This window comes from Acromyrmex echinatior, chromosome 5 (genome assembly GCF_024713525.1).
Source record: "Acromyrmex echinatior isolate Ae372 chromosome 5, ASM2471352v2, whole genome shotgun sequence".
Classification (NCBI taxonomy): Eukaryota; Metazoa; Arthropoda; class Insecta; order Hymenoptera; family Formicidae; genus Acromyrmex; species Acromyrmex echinatior.
Window position 1 is genome coordinate 8,622,061 of NC_141856.1, and position 18,449 is coordinate 8,640,509.

The window sequence follows — 18,449 nt, forward strand, 5'->3', positions numbered from 1 at the left end:
TAAAGCGTACCACAGGAACAAGACACCTACACACGCAAACATTCCCTCTCCAGCAATTTCCTTTTAAAAACTTTCTCCCCTTAGAATATGCAAATGTAACGCGGACAAGTAGGCGCCGGTAACCCGAACTCAATCCTACCGACATTCTTTTGCCGTAAGTACACGTCCATTCTTATGTTAATGTAATAAGCATCGACAGACGTATCAAAAGACGTATCGAAAGAAATTTGTTTAACACCCTCGATGGTAAGTTACTTAATAGAGCTGAAAGCATTTCATTAAAACGGTGAATAGAAAAATTTAAGATTGCTGCTTGAGAAGATATTTATATAATTGGCAGGATTAAAAATCGTGATATGCAATATTTCAGCCTCAATATTCAAATATCGATTTAGGAATTCTATAATTTAAATGTATAGTATCTTAAGATTCGAAAGAATTTCGATCCAACAATTCCAACGAATTGACATATCTGCGCAAAGTTCTAATTAAGCCCAACGTACGTGATCGCGTTACCACACGAAGTGAAAGAAGAAGGTACAGGATACGTAATTTTGTTTGGATTCATACTGAATAAGAGAATAAGAGAGCTCAGTATCGTACGATGTTCTTTGTGCTGCAATTAGGAACCTCGCTGTACCTAAAGGTAAGTCTCGCTTGCGGTATGTTTTACTATCCCACGCGCGAAAGTAAAGTAATTATTTGAATGGATTTTGTCTGGCTCAGTCATCCGAATACGCTGTACATGTTTCTATTAAAATATCACATAAAAGAGGAACGTGTCCGACGTGTCTCTCAGCAGTACGGTTATATGTCCTTTGAATTCGTGAGATGTCATGTGAAAATTACAGGAAATTAAATAAGGAGAATAACATGAAAATTATATTAATATTACAAAAGTACATTACACAAAAATTGTTGTTAGTCATAAAGTTAAATTAGACGTTATTAAATTAATATAAGATATTCTTGATTATAATGAATACATAGTTTTCTATGACTTTATGATTAAATCGAAGTAATTAGAATAATAGTCTATTATTCCATGATATAAATATTAATTTATAATATTAATTTATATATATATATATATATATATTATATATATAAATATTAATTTAACAATTATTTCACGAAGTTTCGGTTTCATGTTGGCGTTTGTTGTGTCATTTGTATGTAAGTTTCAGTGAATCTCTACAGATGATTTATGTTTTAATATAAATAACATGAATAGCATACTTCGGAAATGTTCATTGTCAGATTTCTTCACGGAAAAAGTACTAAAATACCGAGAATAATCGACTCCACGATCCTGCCATACCTAAAAGGGTTGCAGGGTCTTCGATGGAATTCGATATTGGAGTGAATTCGCACGATATTAATGATCGTTCCGCATATTTAAAAAAATATATAAAGCAGATGTAATATAGCAGATGTAATAATATGCTGTTCATTATTTTAGATGATATCCCAAGCAGAACAACAAGTTATGATAACGACATTATTAAAATGATAACGACATTATCAAAATGACATTAAAATTAATCGAAAATAATTGAAAAATGACTTTCAATGATCATTTTGGAGTAATTTTGACATTTTGATATCATAATGATTTGTTGCTCTGCTTGGATACTTAACATGTGTGTCTTCAAATTTATGTATGTCACTTATTCGAATGTGTCTTCAACACTATACGTGCAAATGCATAGCATAGACTTTCGTAAATACAATACAATATACGCACGAATACACACACACACACGCGCGCGCGCGCGCGCACACACACACACACACACACACACGCACGCACCCACGCACACACACACACGCACACACACACACACACACACACACACACGTGGAAATTTAATTCTGATGGAATAATTCACTCGTTGTGGTTGAGAGATTCTCCACTGTTATTGCAGAATTAACAATTTCCGTGTAAAATAGCTAACTAGAGAGAGATAACAACTGTTAGTCTGTCGCTGAAACAATTATTAAAGAAATCACTTCATAGTGATATTTACTTCACGCTTAAACAATAATTAAAATAACCTATATACATCGTTTCATTTAAAATCAAATAATTCTATCTTTAAAATATATTTATATAAAATTTATAATGCGAAGATTATAAGGATACTCTTTACTCCCAACTGTTTATCAATATCAAATTTATATACTTTTGCTACAGACTTTAAGTAAAAGTTTCATGTGTAATTAAAAACTCATTTATTTATTTTTAATTACATTAACGCACTACTAAAATTATAAATTTAATATCTTCAAATTTGAAGTTCAGAAATTGTGTACTGTTGTTGTACATGTTAGTAAGAAATATATACAGCTAAATATATACTGACAAGAAAATATACGAAAACTTTCCGCAAAGTATAGAATTCAACTTTCACGAAGTAAAACTTCGGCGATAAATGTATCACGACAATTTCGTAAAATTGGATGACGAAAGGAGCTTTTATTTCACGTTGATAAATTGAGAAGAAAACATTGCGATATTAAATAACTGAATGTAATTGCGTTGACTTGTGTTGACGGAAATTTTAATTTTATTAAATCTCAATTTAAGCAGTATCATCACCAAAGATCGAATTTATAGAGGCCTTCCGAGTAAGCAATGACATTAGGAAAGTGATCTCACGAAAGCTCGCCTAAATAAACGTTCACTGTGAACAGAGACATTGGTTTCCTATCATGGATGGACAGGCCGGTACGAAGAGGTAGTGGCAGTATATTACATTACTTTGACTACATTTCCGCACTCTGGAATTCTACGAGAGTGGCATTAACAGTCGTCTTTGTGCGCAAGGGACCGTGATATTACACTGCAAACAGGAGGAACGAATATGAATAGCTTAAAGCACAGAGAATTTCCTAAGTGATTGTTTACTTGGTAATTATGATTGAAGAATTAACCGTTGAGTTTATATAAACATTATTTGCTTAATACGATAAAAACAATTTTACTAATGAAATATATTGCTGTATAACTGGTACTCTTTAGGATATTCTTATTCAACATTTCCCATGAATGATTATCCACGTCGTGGAAGGTAATCTGATATTAAGGATCACAATTACAAACTACTGTTTTATTACGCATGTATTATGCATGCATATAGTTTCTTTCGAAAATGCAGCGGCATATAATAACATACATAATAATTTTAGTAGCAAGTTTAAATATAATAGTTAAATATTTCTCTTACATAAAAGCTTATTGCAGAAAAAACGACTTCGTTAGCTGACATATTTTTATATAAGACATTTTAAAACAATCTATATATATTTTTTAGCAGAAATTTTTCAAACAAATCGTAATTAAAAATAATTTATGTCATCGAAAATATAGCGTTAAAAAGTAATACTGAAATAATATTTTTGTGTATATAAACTGTATCGTTTACATGCTCATTAAAATTAAGATAGCTAATTAATAACATCATGCTCTTGATATTTAAGATTACAGTCATATCTTTCTTAACATAATAAATAATAAAATAATAAACATATACTATTATAAAATTATTATTATAAAATTAATATAATCAAAAACTTAAACGCTTCCTTTTATTATGCGTACAGTCATCTGCGAAAGTATTGATGTCCGTGCAGTAATGGGATACGCAGACAATCCGACGTAACAGTATCGACATCAAATATTCATAAGAGCGCTTCAGGCATGGCTCGTATCGAATCGCTGAAAACCATAATGCATACACTCGGCTTACGAGATTTCGCGCTGAATCACTTTATTGAATGGCCTCTGCTACGTGCCCAATCCATATGCATTCTCTCTGCGATTTTCTTTGTACGAACCATCCTCAATTCGATCGCCTTGTCCTGAACAATTTACTTTGTTATACCGGTCACATGGTGTATTTTTTTCCTCTCGCACCTTTTGCCCAACACAATCTGTGTTACAAAGCGTTCTTTCATTTCTTTTCCCCTATGTGAAGAAAGACATGTAATACGCATCGGTATCAAATGAGAATTGCCATAGAATATTACTATTGCGTCCCTTTCATCTTCGAACCAAATAACATGTGTTCCAAGCATGACCTATTTTGACATCCTTTCCATTTGTTTCTCCTTTTGTTTATTCTTCTAAGAAAGACAGACTTTTAAAACAAACTCTTGGCTTTGACGTTCACCCATTTTCAATACGCGAGGATATCATATTTCCATATATACTATTTACCGTTACGCTATTACGTAAACTATATGTTTTATATATATATATATATATATATATATATATATATATCGTCAGTTACTATAATCAATATACAGTAATTAACTAAAACGTGAAATTATTTGCAGCATCCCGTAATTAAAAGATCAACTTTATAGGAAATAATATATCCGCCGTATTGATTTTCGTTTTATAAGTTATGTACATGTAGCAATTGATTTTATAATCAATTATATCGTGCGTTTCGAATTTGTTATGTCATATATTTAATATATCATGAATCAATACGTTACATTGTGTTCGCACGAGTTTGATTAGCAAGAAAAAAGCACAAATTCAAACGTATTCGACCTCGAGTACTGATTGCATCCTAATGTCACTCTGTTGCATTCTTCATACGTTAATGGGATATATTGGTGCAATTTCCTCTGACCATTTGCCCCGACGTGTATGAAATGTTCATTTCCAACGCGAATTTCACTACAGTTGCGCTAATTTTTTCCGCGTCCGATAAACGATTTTATCTACTTTTAATTACAAATAGCTTACAAGTATTTAATTAATCTAAAAGAATTCCCAAATTATATAAAGTCCATAAAATTATATGTAAAAAAGTTTCCGCTATTATATAGCTTTCGTTTTAAAAATATCAAATTAATTCAGAATTTTATTTAAAAAAAATCGTTTCTATTGTTAATATACTATATAGTAGTTAATGTCATCTACATTGAAAAAGAAAGAAATCTGGCAATTCCATTTCAAAGAAATGTCGAGTGAAATAATTTTAAACATTTGGTCATCAATAGAGAAACTTTACTTTTCTAAATATTTAGTATGTATTACTAAACTATAATAAATATAAACGATCATTTGATAATTACTAAATATTTAAAAAAGTATAATATACGTATTATATTTGGTTATATTAAACAAATATTTGATTAAAATTATTTCATTCAACATTTAGTAATTATTACCAGACTCTTTTTACAGTGAATACACTCCAGTTATTCTGAAACATCATTTAATGTACAAAGACTAAATAAATAATGTTTCATAAAAAGTGAAAATAATATTTACCTTTGCTACACATTCTGGATAAATTCCCCACACAGTTATTCGGAATTATCTTATGGATTCATTCGTCGACGAATGAATCATAACGCTGCAATACCTTGCTAAAGTTACCCTAGGGTTTACTTATTGGAAGAAAAGAATTGATGCTGATTGAAATAACAATGCACCCTATGAAGAAGAAAGGAAAAATTTCTCCATGGAGCGATCAGTCAGATCTTTTGATGGGCAAAACTTGATTATTAAGAATTGGCCGAAGAGAAGCACTGTGAGATCATTGAAAAGCTCCATTAGTGATTCGACCTGATTTCCCTCTCTTTTATTGAATGACGAACGACTTCGTCGGGAGAAAATCTCGTGTACTGAGTAGTTCGTCCAAATGACGCATTCGACAGACCTATCGGACAACGACAAGATTGATTAAATGTTCTTAGCGGAGAGATAGCATCGAAAACGAAATCCAGAATCGTATCGATATGTGCGGAGGCGTTCATTGCAATAGTAGTGTCTGATTATAGCGTAGGTACAATTGAAACTTCCACTTGATGGACGATCCAGAATGGCTATCGTGATTGATTCACTTTGTCGGAAATGGGAAAAAGGTCATATTACTTTATTTACAGTAGGCGAAATTGCTCAAGCATGACATTTTATATTATTTATAAAAATATGTATACTTATGTCTTGTGTATAAAAAGTATATGTATATGCGTGCGTGCGTGCGTGCGTGCGTGCGTGCGTGCGTGCGTGCGTGCGTGCGTGCGTGCGTGCGTGCGTGCGTGCGTGCGTGCGTGCGTGCGTGCGTGCGTGCGTGCGTGCGTGCGTGCGTGCGTGCGTGCGTGCGTGCGTGCGTGCGTGTGTGTGTGTGTGTGTGTGTGTGTGTGTGTGTGTGTGTGTGTGTGTGTGTGTGTGTGTGTACATAATATAATGCTCTACAAAGTGATCCAGATCAGCCGGAGAAGCCGTACTATGGAAGACTGAATCAAAGAATCATCTACCATTTTGCAACTTTTGCAATTATTTTTAATTATCCAATAAACAGATTCTGTCTAAAATCGACACATAAGACAATTTTAGGATATCATTAAGAGTTCTTTGAGAAATATTTTTGAAATAATAAAGAACTTTCATAAAGAACTTTGAAATCTTTCAAAGATTTTTAATTGTTGTCTTATATATCAGTCTTATTCCACTTACTTGGCAATTTTTAGAAATTAATATCGTTAACTGTTGCGACTATATATTGTAAAATAGTAGAAGGAGTTTCGATTTAGTTTTCCACAAATGATATGAACGGTATGATATGTATTGTACATAACAAATGATATGTATTGGTCTGGTATGTATTGGATCACCTTAAATATACATAAAACAACGTGATACGATCTTTTCAAAACATTGTTGTATGAATAAAATACAGAAGAAAAAATAAAGGAAAATTGTCTATTATAACAAAATTTTTAGGAATTTCTGCTTTGAAAAATTTTGCTTTAAAAAATTCTTACCAACAATTTCTCTAACTACTCTAGGATAGTAAAATATCTTTTGAGAAAAGAGAGATAAAATGGTCAATGCAGTTGGAATAGGAAATTTCTACTAATAACTACACTCAAGTAATAGGTTTTTTTTTATTCTTCTAATCAAGAAATGCATTATGTTACTTTCTCCGGTTACTTCTTCGATTTCACACAATTTTAGTAGTTATTTTTGTAAGAAACACTCCGAGTGTCCACATTGAAGAAAACTATTTTGAGATTTCAGGTCAAACTGTTGTTAATAGATGGATATCATCTTGTTTTTATATCGGGCAACTAGAGTCCATTGACATTTTCATTACTTCTCATTCAAAGTTTAATGATCCTATCTTAAAACTCAATAACAGTAAAGAATGACAAGGAGCATTTATCAATATTAAAAAATAATTAATTTGCTTTACTTTCCTTTGAATATAAGACTTCACAAATCATTAAGTTAAGCCTTTAAAAATAGCACAACTAAGAATTATATTAATAATTCAAAAAATTATAACTTATGCATTAAAAGAATCATAAATTGTACTAAGAATTTTAGAAAAAAGTAATGTAATAGCTCGTGTCACCCTTGATTTTATCTTTTTATATAAATTAATAGAAGAAAGATTGTTACGACGGAATATCGCCAAAGGCATCATTCTATCCAGACACGGATATGAGAGAAAGAGGAAGAAAAAAAAGATTAAGCTTGGAAAAACTAAAAGTCTGCGTCCCAAATTACTAATCGATGACGCACACCAATCTGAACTCCGTATTGGAGCGCGCGATGTAGCCGCATCAATCTGTGGAATGGCCCGCGATAAGAGGATGTCGTTTGTTGGAATGGCTCGAACTTGCCGTAGAAGGGTCAGCGCAGTCTTTGTGCGAATGTCGCCGGTAAGTCTACGATGAAATCTATTGATTGATCGTGAAATTACCCCGAAACAGTAAAATTCAGATGAGGTGACAATTTAAAGGTCGCATGAAGCTTGATTGGTGAAGACGATTCTTTTCGTAGCTATATCTTTTCCAATTCGAAAACAGCATGAATCTTTTTCAAAGGACGAAAAATATAATAAGCAGAGGAAATTAGCCTTTGCGTGAAACGTTGCTTTAGTTTTAAAAGAGCTTAATTATCTACTAAATGAGACTAATGCGCACGCGCACGCGCATGTGTGTGTGTGTGTGTGTGTATGTGTGTGTGTGTGTGTGTGTGTGTGTGTGTCACATGCACTTTCTATAATAAATATAATAATTTTTCTAATAGCGTTTTAAAATAAATAATTTTTAAAAATAACTAAAATTAACATCACTATATGTTTCTTTATATAATTTAATAATCACAATTGATATAAATTGCAACTATATGCAATTACATACAAAATATTAAGTTAAATAAATGCTTAATGCAACGAAGTTAAAACTTTTCAATGTATCAAAACATGAAGAAATTAGTAATACTATTTGTATCAATTAAAATCGCATATATTTTTAAATATACCAGTAAATGTAAAAATATCTATTCAATCGTTATTCATTAAATGTATCTTTTTATTTTGACACGCAGTTTTCGAATGTAATATTATATTTCTTTTGAATTAATGTATTCTTCATTCTGATATGTAACATATAAAATTTTTCATTTTTTAAATATTAGCTTTTTTTTTTTAGTTAATGAATAATAATTTTGCGAGATTTCTCTTATTATTTTTATATAAAAACGAACAAAAGTTGTATGCAAAGGAAACGTTTTACAATTCGCAAAAATGTTTTATATTGTGTTGTTTGTTAAAATACCGTTACTATTCTCCCCTCTTACTCCTCCTATCAACTCATTTCTCATTATAATGATGTCGAGTAAAAGATTCTTAATAAGGACATGAACAAAGGAACGTTAAGGCAAATAATTCAAAAGCTCTTCGATCGGCGTTTCAAACGGTATGCCAAGCACTTGTAACACGCCGCTTCATACTATAGTATTCTGATTCTGGTAAATAGATCAGATATCGAGTAATTGCTCAGAAACTTCACTAAATAGTTGCAGTTATTTATATAAGATACGTTGCAAAATGTGTAGAAAAAAATAATGAAGAAAGTGCATAAAATGTGCATAGAAAAAGCCTATCAATAAAAAGCATTACATATAGAGTTTATTTAATATATAAATTAATTTTAAGTTTTGCTTAGAAAAATTGAATACATATATACGTATATTTTTAAAAATATTTTTACGTCTAATACAGTACAGTAACAATATTTACAGTCATATGCATAAATATGTATATGTCATTATGTTAGATGTAAAAGATATTTGAACATTATATTATTTCTTGCAAAGCTATTTAATAAATTCTAAAACAAAATTAACATCCGCATATTTTATAAAATATTTCGAGGAAACTAATTCTATGTATGACAGACTTTGCCGTTGATTGAAGTAAATGCGAGCAAATAATGGAGATGTCACGAACGGTAAATTGGCCTGATATTAATTGCTCGGAAATCTTGATTGCTAAATTTCGTCGTATAGATTATATATTCGAATTATATAAATGTATTTGATGTAAATTAAGATATGGATTTAGAAGTAAACAGTATACACTAAATAATTATTTAAAATAAACCTTTTTACGAAATAATCAAAATAAAAGCTAAATAAATTAAATAAAAATTAAAAAGTTAAAAAGAGCTAAAAAATATAACAAAAATATAAATTAATACTCATAAAAAAATGTATCTTTAAAAATATTATTGTGTGAGTATATTTAGCTAATTAAATATATCTAATAGTTTAGATTTTAATAAAAACCTTTTATCTATGTATATCTATTATTGTTCTTTCTTTTTTCGACATTTGTCTTTTAACAGTTGAAACATCCCAAACAAAATTATTTGTCGTGAGGAAGGTATGAGCAACAAATTGAAACTTCCAATAGCTAAGGAAAGGAGAGACATATAAATCAGCACACTTCGATTGCGAGTAATAATAAAATCGAGAAAAAAAAAGAAGATCAAGAAGAAGGTGCAGAAGAAAATCATCTGTCTAGCTTACTTGTACTTTGTATAACTTTCCAAAATGTAGCTTCTGAACACTTTTCAGATTGTGTCTTAATTTTCTATTTTGAGATATTTTTGCGAACGTTTTGCATTTTTTACGCGACTACGCAAAATGTTGTTTTGAATGCTTCTCTAAATTTTCTTCACAAATTAGAGGAAAGGCCCCTATTATGAAATACCGAGTTCATTTTGGATAAATCTATGGCAGAATTTAAAATATAATAGATCATTTTGAAGGGAATTTAGTAAAGTTTAAGATAATGTTATGTAAAATTTAATTCAAATTTTATTTTTTTTATAAATTAAAGAAATATAAAAAGTGAGCAAATCGCAACATCGTCAAAAAATTGTGCTCCTAATATGAGATGTTCCGAAAAATCGATAATAAAACGCAAAGTACATCAGTATTACAATTAAAAAAAAACTTTATATAATGTTTCTAAAATACAAATAAACACAGCCAGTGCGTACAAAATGAGTATGCGATGCACTGTACCTAACTGACTCGTCTTTAAGTAGTTGAAACCAAGCATTGCAGAAACAGGCACTCGATGTTTATTCCGATTGTCCTTTTTATTATTGTACAACATTTATACTTTAGCAACAATTTTCACTATGACATAGAAACAAAGGTTATTTCATATTAGGAATACCCTGGGTACCTCATATTACGATTTCCATGCCTTGCAATTTTACGATTATCAAATCTAACTTCTGTAATTAAGCAATTCAACATATTACGTATTTTTCTATTAGTACGATCTTACTCTATCATCACATGAAGAATTTATTGCTAAATATTTACTATTAAATAATAAACAAAGTTTAAAAGTTCTTATCTCAATGAAATTTGAAGACCAAACTCTAAATCCAAATTCTAAAATCTTTTTTTGCAATGATTACAGACATGATCTAATAATGAATTTTTCACTAAATAGTTTTCAATCCAAGAACAATAAATTCATGGAACAATAAATTCATAGAATCAATAGATAGCGGAAACACCGCATATCTCATATTAGGCGCTTATCTCATAATAGGAGACTTTCTTCTATATATATTTCAAACTCATTAGAAATACTCAGATCAAATAAATTTCATAAAATAGCATTAATTTTCTACTCTACAATAAATTGCATCTTTTTCGATTATTATGCTTAAGAAAAGTAACAAGAAATTATTATTGAACACTGCTATTAATAAAAGTTCTTATATCTTTGCTTTTATATAAAGTTTCTAATTATCTTTCGCTGATAAAATTTATATATATATATGTGTGTATATATATATATATATATATATATATATATATGTATATACAGTATGAGACAAGATATATATAATAATATTGTGAGATTAACTTTGGGAAATTAAAAGATTATCTAGAAGACGCTATTTATCTCTTGATCACGGATTGTTGGAATTGAAACAAAATATTGGTTCGTACTCATTATCTCTTCTCTAATATCGTTTATTTATTATATATCTATATATATTATATTATTAAGATTATATATTTTGTATTAGTCATGTAATAATAAAGAAATAAATCAAATCAAATAAACGTTTTAAAATTTTTGTCTTTTAAATAATATATTTATAATCGCATTCATAATTTCAAGAGATCTTTTAATTGCGATTTAAAATTTTTGATAGAACTTTTTTATATACAATACTTTTGTTTTATATTAAGATTTCAAATATAATTAAATAAATATAATTAAATAAATCGGTAACAAAAAAAAGAAGTAGAATTAAGATTAAAAGGATACTTCTATGTTTACCACGTACATCTCCAAGCTCCTAATTTCTAATTAAATCAATTGATCCGACATCAATTAGTACAGCTAAACGTTCGATTTAAATTGGGCGTACTGCCGACTCAAATTAATTTACAAATTGCGCAATGCTGTTTCAAAATTTTCTCTTTAACTCTACATGTTATTTTTTTATAATTATGCAACAAAATTTTATAAATTGTTTTATGCAAAAACAACACTGAAATTTGTGTAATAAATTATATATAAACATATTCTTATTTTGCAAAACTTAGATTGCTATAAATAAGCATCTATAGCAATGGAGCATCTCAATAAAATGAAAACTATACTTCTATTGTTTAGTTTTTTCTATTTTTTTATTTTATTGTATTATTTACAAAATTATATTGGATTTTAGTAGCTCATTCGAATAAGACTAAATTAAATTCAATTATTTTTTATTTTGAATAATTTTATTAAAAGATTTTAGTAAAACATTAATCAATATATTGAACTGACTAGCTGTTGTTGTTTAGATGTTATAATTAAGTCGTTTCTCAAAATCCACGTGTAAAAACGTTCCGTCATTTTTCGTTAGATGGCGACAGCTTGCAAGCTCTCTCTCTCTCTCTCTCTCTCTCTCTCTCTCTCTCTCTCTCTCTCTCTCTCTCTCTCTCTCTCTCTCTCGCTTTTATCCATATTGCCGGATCGAACATAGCGATTAACAAGATTTTAAATAATCGATGAAGCTCCAACTCAATCATGCATTGCCGGTATTATCGAGTCATCGATAAAATTGAGTGGATCACTTTGCCTGATGGAGAACAGAGCGCTCTCTCAAGGCATGACGCGACCTCCTTTAGTGACGCCAGCTGGAATTACCGATGGATTTTCACGGAACGATGCTAGTACAAACCTAGCTTTATAACCGTCGATATACGAGTAATTCAAAAACTACACCAACAATCGCGAAGCTTATGTAAACTTTTTTCATTGTCGAGATATATAAAATCATATCTTGAAAGTTTGATGCAATTCTCTCTTTCTCTTTCTCTCTCTTATATTTTATTAATCTTAAAAGAATCTAAAGAATAAGAAATTATGTATTCAAAGAAATATTCAAAGAAAACTTTATACGTTTGTACCTATCATTGGATTCTCGACATGCTATAATTTTGCATTATTCATGCATATAATCCGTTCACGTTCGTATTCCAACTCATCTGCAATCTGATTTAATAATGCAAATCTTTTTGCAATATACTATGCAATTTTTTTGTATCGTATATGCAATTTTTTGTCTTATCTCCATTTCATTTTCTTCATAATGAGAATTTGTTCATGCAATGAGTCTACATTACACACACACACACACACACACACACACACGCGCGCGCGCGCGCGCGCGCACATATATTTATATATGTCGAATTGTAGTTTCTTTTTGACATGTCAATTACGGATCAACGTTAACCATTTCCATTTTTAACAAACGCGACTGTGTAGGAAAGTTATCGTGTATATCGAAATTGCCTTCGCGATATCGAAAGCACGGTTATCGATCGTGACTGCTGGCGTTGACCCGCGATTTACTCTACACATGTCAGCCGTTGCGGTGTCTGCGTTTAACCGCGATGTTCAATTTGCCCTCCAGTCAAACCGCTTCCGGTTTTCGGCAAACCGTCGCTACTTCCCAATAGTTATCATAGTTGTGCTATTAGAAGTGTCTGATAAGGTCAAAGAAAGCTACTGAAAAGCTACGGAAAAACTTTTGCGTAATTTTCGATAGCAATAAAAAATTATGATTTTATATATAACTTATAGATTATTATACATTAAACATGATGGGAATACTCATTTCAGCTATTTAAAAAATATAAAGGCATATCATAAAGTTTATGTTTTTGTATTATATTATCTACATTACAAATCTATGAAATTTTTAAACTAATAAAAAATTTACGAATTTATAAATATTTTGAATCAGAGACTTGTAAATTCTTAAATCGTAAATATAAGTTATATTCCTATTAATTTTTAACAATAATCAATTCCCATACGTTTTATTTGTTCCAAAAAGATATTTTCCAAACGAAGGTTCTAAAATAATCCACAGAATTCACAAAAATAAAGCTTTTTTAAAAAACAAGAATTATTTACAAAGTTTCAGCTTACATTACGTTGCATTCTCCATATTACTTGCTCTATTAATTCTTGCTGCACCAGAGTATTTAAAATTTTCCTGCAGAAATTTAATGGACCGACAAATGATGGTGCTGTGTTACTAAGTGATTGTCATTACTCATTTAAGATTTCCGGCAGTAGTACGACCATTTGTCGGCCAATGTATTCATTGAGGAAGCGCGTGAGGTGATGATGAAACGTGGTACGTGGCAATGGGTGGTGTGACGTGTGATGATGTGTGAGCAAGCAGCGCCTGGCTGTCGTCCAGCTTTTCCGACGTGATTTACATGGCAGAACTGCGCTCGACGTCTCTTTTTCTTTCGACGGAGGGCGGCAGCATGAAAACATCCCATTTCAGCCCAATTCCGATTTTTCATAAATTTAATGCGCTCCAGATAGTTTCCGCCAACATCAATAGGATCTTTAGAAAACAAGTGAATATCGACACGTTCACTGTCATTTACCGAATCTAATATACATATTATAAACTTAAAAAATATTCGAAAATAATTTTAAAAATTTATGGTCTATATTACTAAAAAAAATTATTAAAAGGAACGGTGCATAACAATATTTTTAGACACGTTTCTATTTTAACGTTTAAACATTTTATAAATATGAAATATATAAAATATGGATGATATAATATACAAAAAGTAAACTACATACATAGTTATTTTAAAAATTATACCAAGTCAAATTATATAAAAAAGTCAAATTAAATAGAAACATTTAGACTTTAGAACATGCAGACATTTTATATTTATTTTTAAAGCTTTGTGAATTTGTATATATTTTTAAATTTAAAAATTTTAAATGTAAAATGTAATTTTGTTTTTCATATTTTAGTATTGTACCGATAACAGGTAAGATTAAATAGTAATTAATACTTTCTCATGCTTTCGAAACTTTTCTCTTTAATCAATATTTGCATCAGTTCAATATAATCCTCATTCTGAATTAATTGAATATGAAGCTGTTACTGCGAGTCAGCATGTGCAAATTGTAGAACGGATGTATTTTATGCACTTTCATCCTTCAAAACCCACAATGATCAGAATGCTTGTACTTCATTTCCATCCACTTTATGTTTTATGGAATTGACGCAAGTTTCCAACTGAATATAAAATATTCAGTGCAAATATCAATGTTATGAATTTTTGACAAAAGAATAAAAATTATATAGTGATATAAACTCATTTCTATGACAATTTGTTAAAATTATAAATACCAACTGTAATGTATATATATATATATATATATATATATATATATATATATATATATACTTACATATATATACTTACATATATATATTATATACAAAATTTGTTCGCGTCTATTCATTATTTTTACATTGCATCAGACACGTATTTTAAATTAAGATTATATTATCCTGCATGTTACTTTTACACGTTTGGTTTTCGCTTCCTAATTATTTCGCATTACTCGGCATTTTCTACGTTGCTGCAATAGGTACAGCAAAGATTAAAAAATACAAAATAAATTTCTATTTCGTGTAAAATAGAAATTCATTCTTTAGTTACGTTAGAACTATAAATTATAATCTTTAGCTTTGCAAAAAAAGTAATTACATAAATCGTCAAAAGGTTACATAAATTACATAAATCCAAGTCAATTTACATTTCTGCTTTGCATTCGTTTGATAAGAGAGTCTCTTTATCGCAAGACTAAAGTGCTGATTTGTATCCAATGAGTACAAAGAACGGTATTAGTGAAAGGAGTATAGTCCTTCGTTCAGATTTTGTTTGATAAAAGCCAAGCCCCATAAAAGCCTCCAATGTCTCTAAAGAAATGGATTCGTATTGATCTAAGACTTTCTGTTCTTTTCATGAACCTGCTACGATTCCGAAAAACCTCATCATTTGCTGTTTCGCAGGTAAATCCTTATCACGATCATAAAAATAAAAAGTTAAAAATGGTCGAGACCTTTTCCATCATTCGAAACTCGTTTTAAAACTTTTTATAATCTTCTCATTTGAAAATCAACAAATTTAATGTACGACTTATATTATTCTTTTCATAAAATTAAGCACTAAATATTTGCATACCAAATTTGTTAGTGAGAACAAAAGTCCCGGAATTTTTGTATGTATTATTCATTTAGTAGAAATTAAGAATGCAGATTTTTTTTCATACATATATTACATTTCCAATGCAAAAATGTCAACTGTATTTTTTATTTACAAAAAATTGAATACCGACTGTATATTAAAAATTAAAATACAAATATATATATTTAAAAAACACTATTAATTTGTTAATTTTGTTTTATTTAATTTTATATAACGTAAAATATCTTTGTTAATATATTTATATATAATGTACGATGTGATGGAATATGTAATAATAATAATAATATGTGGCTAACAATGCTATCAATCAAGCGAGATTAATACTCACCAGTTGGGCTAGGTGTAAGTTCCTTCATCGCTATCTTGACATGAAGATCATATCGCTGGAAAAGCCCTAGCCTTGGACCCCTCGTACTTCTCTGCAGCGTGTTAATAGCAGTAGTGACTGCTCTGGTGTACTCCCTCACGCCGAAGGATTTGTACGGTACCATCATGCCCACCTGTTACACAAATATGATGGAGAAAATATGAAATTTTAGTAAGGCGTCTGTTAGACTGTGTGTCTTACAGATGTATATCATGCGTTTTCGGACGGTGCAGAAACGAACAACGTCAGGTGATAAATCATTCTCGTTCCATCAAACGGTGAGAAAGATCGTCAACAGGTTGTACAAAACGATATTTCGCCAAGTTTCGACCGAGACGTGGCAGTTGACGCGGCCACTACGTTACAAATGGTCCGAGTTTAGCAACGAGTGTTATTGTACAATATATATTCACTCGTGACAGTACGATTGCGTTGGGAAATACGTTTATTACATACATGTCATAATTTTACTTTATCATCATTATTGTTGCATCATTATTGTTAGATATTTTGTAATTCTTCTCTTTATTAAATTTTGCTTAATTTATGTTAATTTAGTATTTGATCAAATTGAACTGTATTATTTTGTTATGTTATTATTTATTTGTTTAATGACTATAAATATTGACTGATCTAATAATCTCAATGATAAATTATTTTTTATTCATACTCTTCGCGTCAAAGAATTTGTATAATATATCATGTCCGTTTGTTACATAAATATAAAAAAGAAAATAAATAATTTTGATCCATTTCAAACTAATCAAATTAGATTATTTTCTATGCTAATTCATGCACTTTTTCTCTTCTAAAGTTAGGAAAAACCGGGGCATCATAGGTCACGGGGTACCATGGATCATCGATTGTTTAACATAATCTACAATAGAATGTTTAAATTAATGCTATTAGTACAATACGACTGTTCACTTCATTGCCCATACTTTTTATCTAAGTGGCAGTGATTAAATTTCATTGTATCGAAAAGCATATCGTTCGCCTAAGTCCGTATCTACGAGATCTTAAACTCGGATTGTTCGCGTTCCCGCATTGTTGCGCTTACTCGCGGACACTCCCTCCCTACGATAATTAAGCGGTATTATTTAATCTCGGGCCTGATCGTTTTTTATCTGATCGCATATCTGTCTCTAATAGCGGTAGACTTCTCGAGGATGTCATGGCGTCTCTTCTCTCGTTTTGACATGCGCAGATCGTAGGAACTATTTTCACACTCTTATGTACTCATTAAATGCTTAATTATCGTTTGTATATTCCAATTTTCTTCTTCCTGTCGTTAAAATACATAAAATAATAGTTTTTAATAAGATACGCCGGCTTATAAGTGCCGCTTATAAACACCGAGTACGCCGAATACGCCAAAGTGCAGCATCTTCTGCCATCTGTCACTTTGGTGATTATGTTGCCTATTTTGCGCTAATTACTCGAAACTTGCCAATTTCGTGACACAGAATTACTTATCTTTACCGCACCTATCGTCCTAAAATGATTTTACATTCAGATTCTGCATTTTGGCATAATCATCGTATTCGCTTCCGTGATTTGCACGTTCTCTCAAAATATCTATATATGTTATACTGATTCTTAAAGTTAAGAAAACCGAATTTCTCTTTCAATCGTATTTTTCTACAACTCGAAACAAACTCTTTAGCCAAAAAAAATTTTACTTGGAAGGAAGGAAGCTGAAGGCAATCCAGAACCGCGAGAGAGGCTGAATCCCAGGATTCTGAAATTAATTCAATCTTCTCTCAGTTGTAGGAGAAATTGAGTAGCGACCATCAAGTAGTGCCAGAGACATAATATAATTATTTCATCCGTGGAATTAATTAATTAGGACACTTAATTGGAGAATATTCAGAATATGGTCATATCCCTATCCCGGATCTATCCCCTATCTAATCCCGATCTAACCGTTGGGGTTGGCCAAAATCTACCTCCCCCCCTCCCGAGTGAACCGTTGAGTGAACCGTCGGCTAGACCCTACTCCATATATCTCCATAAAGAATCAGTCAGATTGAAATATCAATTACCGATTTCGAAAGTAGAGATTTCAAACTCTCAAATGCTTTTTTGATTTTTTGTCTGCGATAATAATAATTTTTCACCGAGTTATAGTGTTCTGAATATTGCGCAATTTTGAGGACGTTCTAAAATGTTCCCTATTTTTTA

General features: G+C 30.6%; 1 protein-coding gene across 5 annotated transcripts in view; it reads right to left on the bottom strand.

Annotated features, from left to right (window-relative positions):
• Positions 1–18,449, bottom strand: part of Nmdar2 (glutamate ionotropic receptor NMDA type subunit 2) — a 183,172-nt gene that overhangs the window by 65,982 nt on the left and 98,741 nt on the right. For all 5 annotated transcript variants that reach the window (XM_087406182.1, XM_087406184.1, XM_087406179.1 and 2 more), the window contains exon 3: positions 16,227–16,398. In XM_087406182.1, coding sequence (XP_087262308.1) covers positions 16,227–16,398 — 172 coding nt within the window. The remainder of the gene's footprint in view (positions 1–16,226; positions 16,399–18,449) is intronic.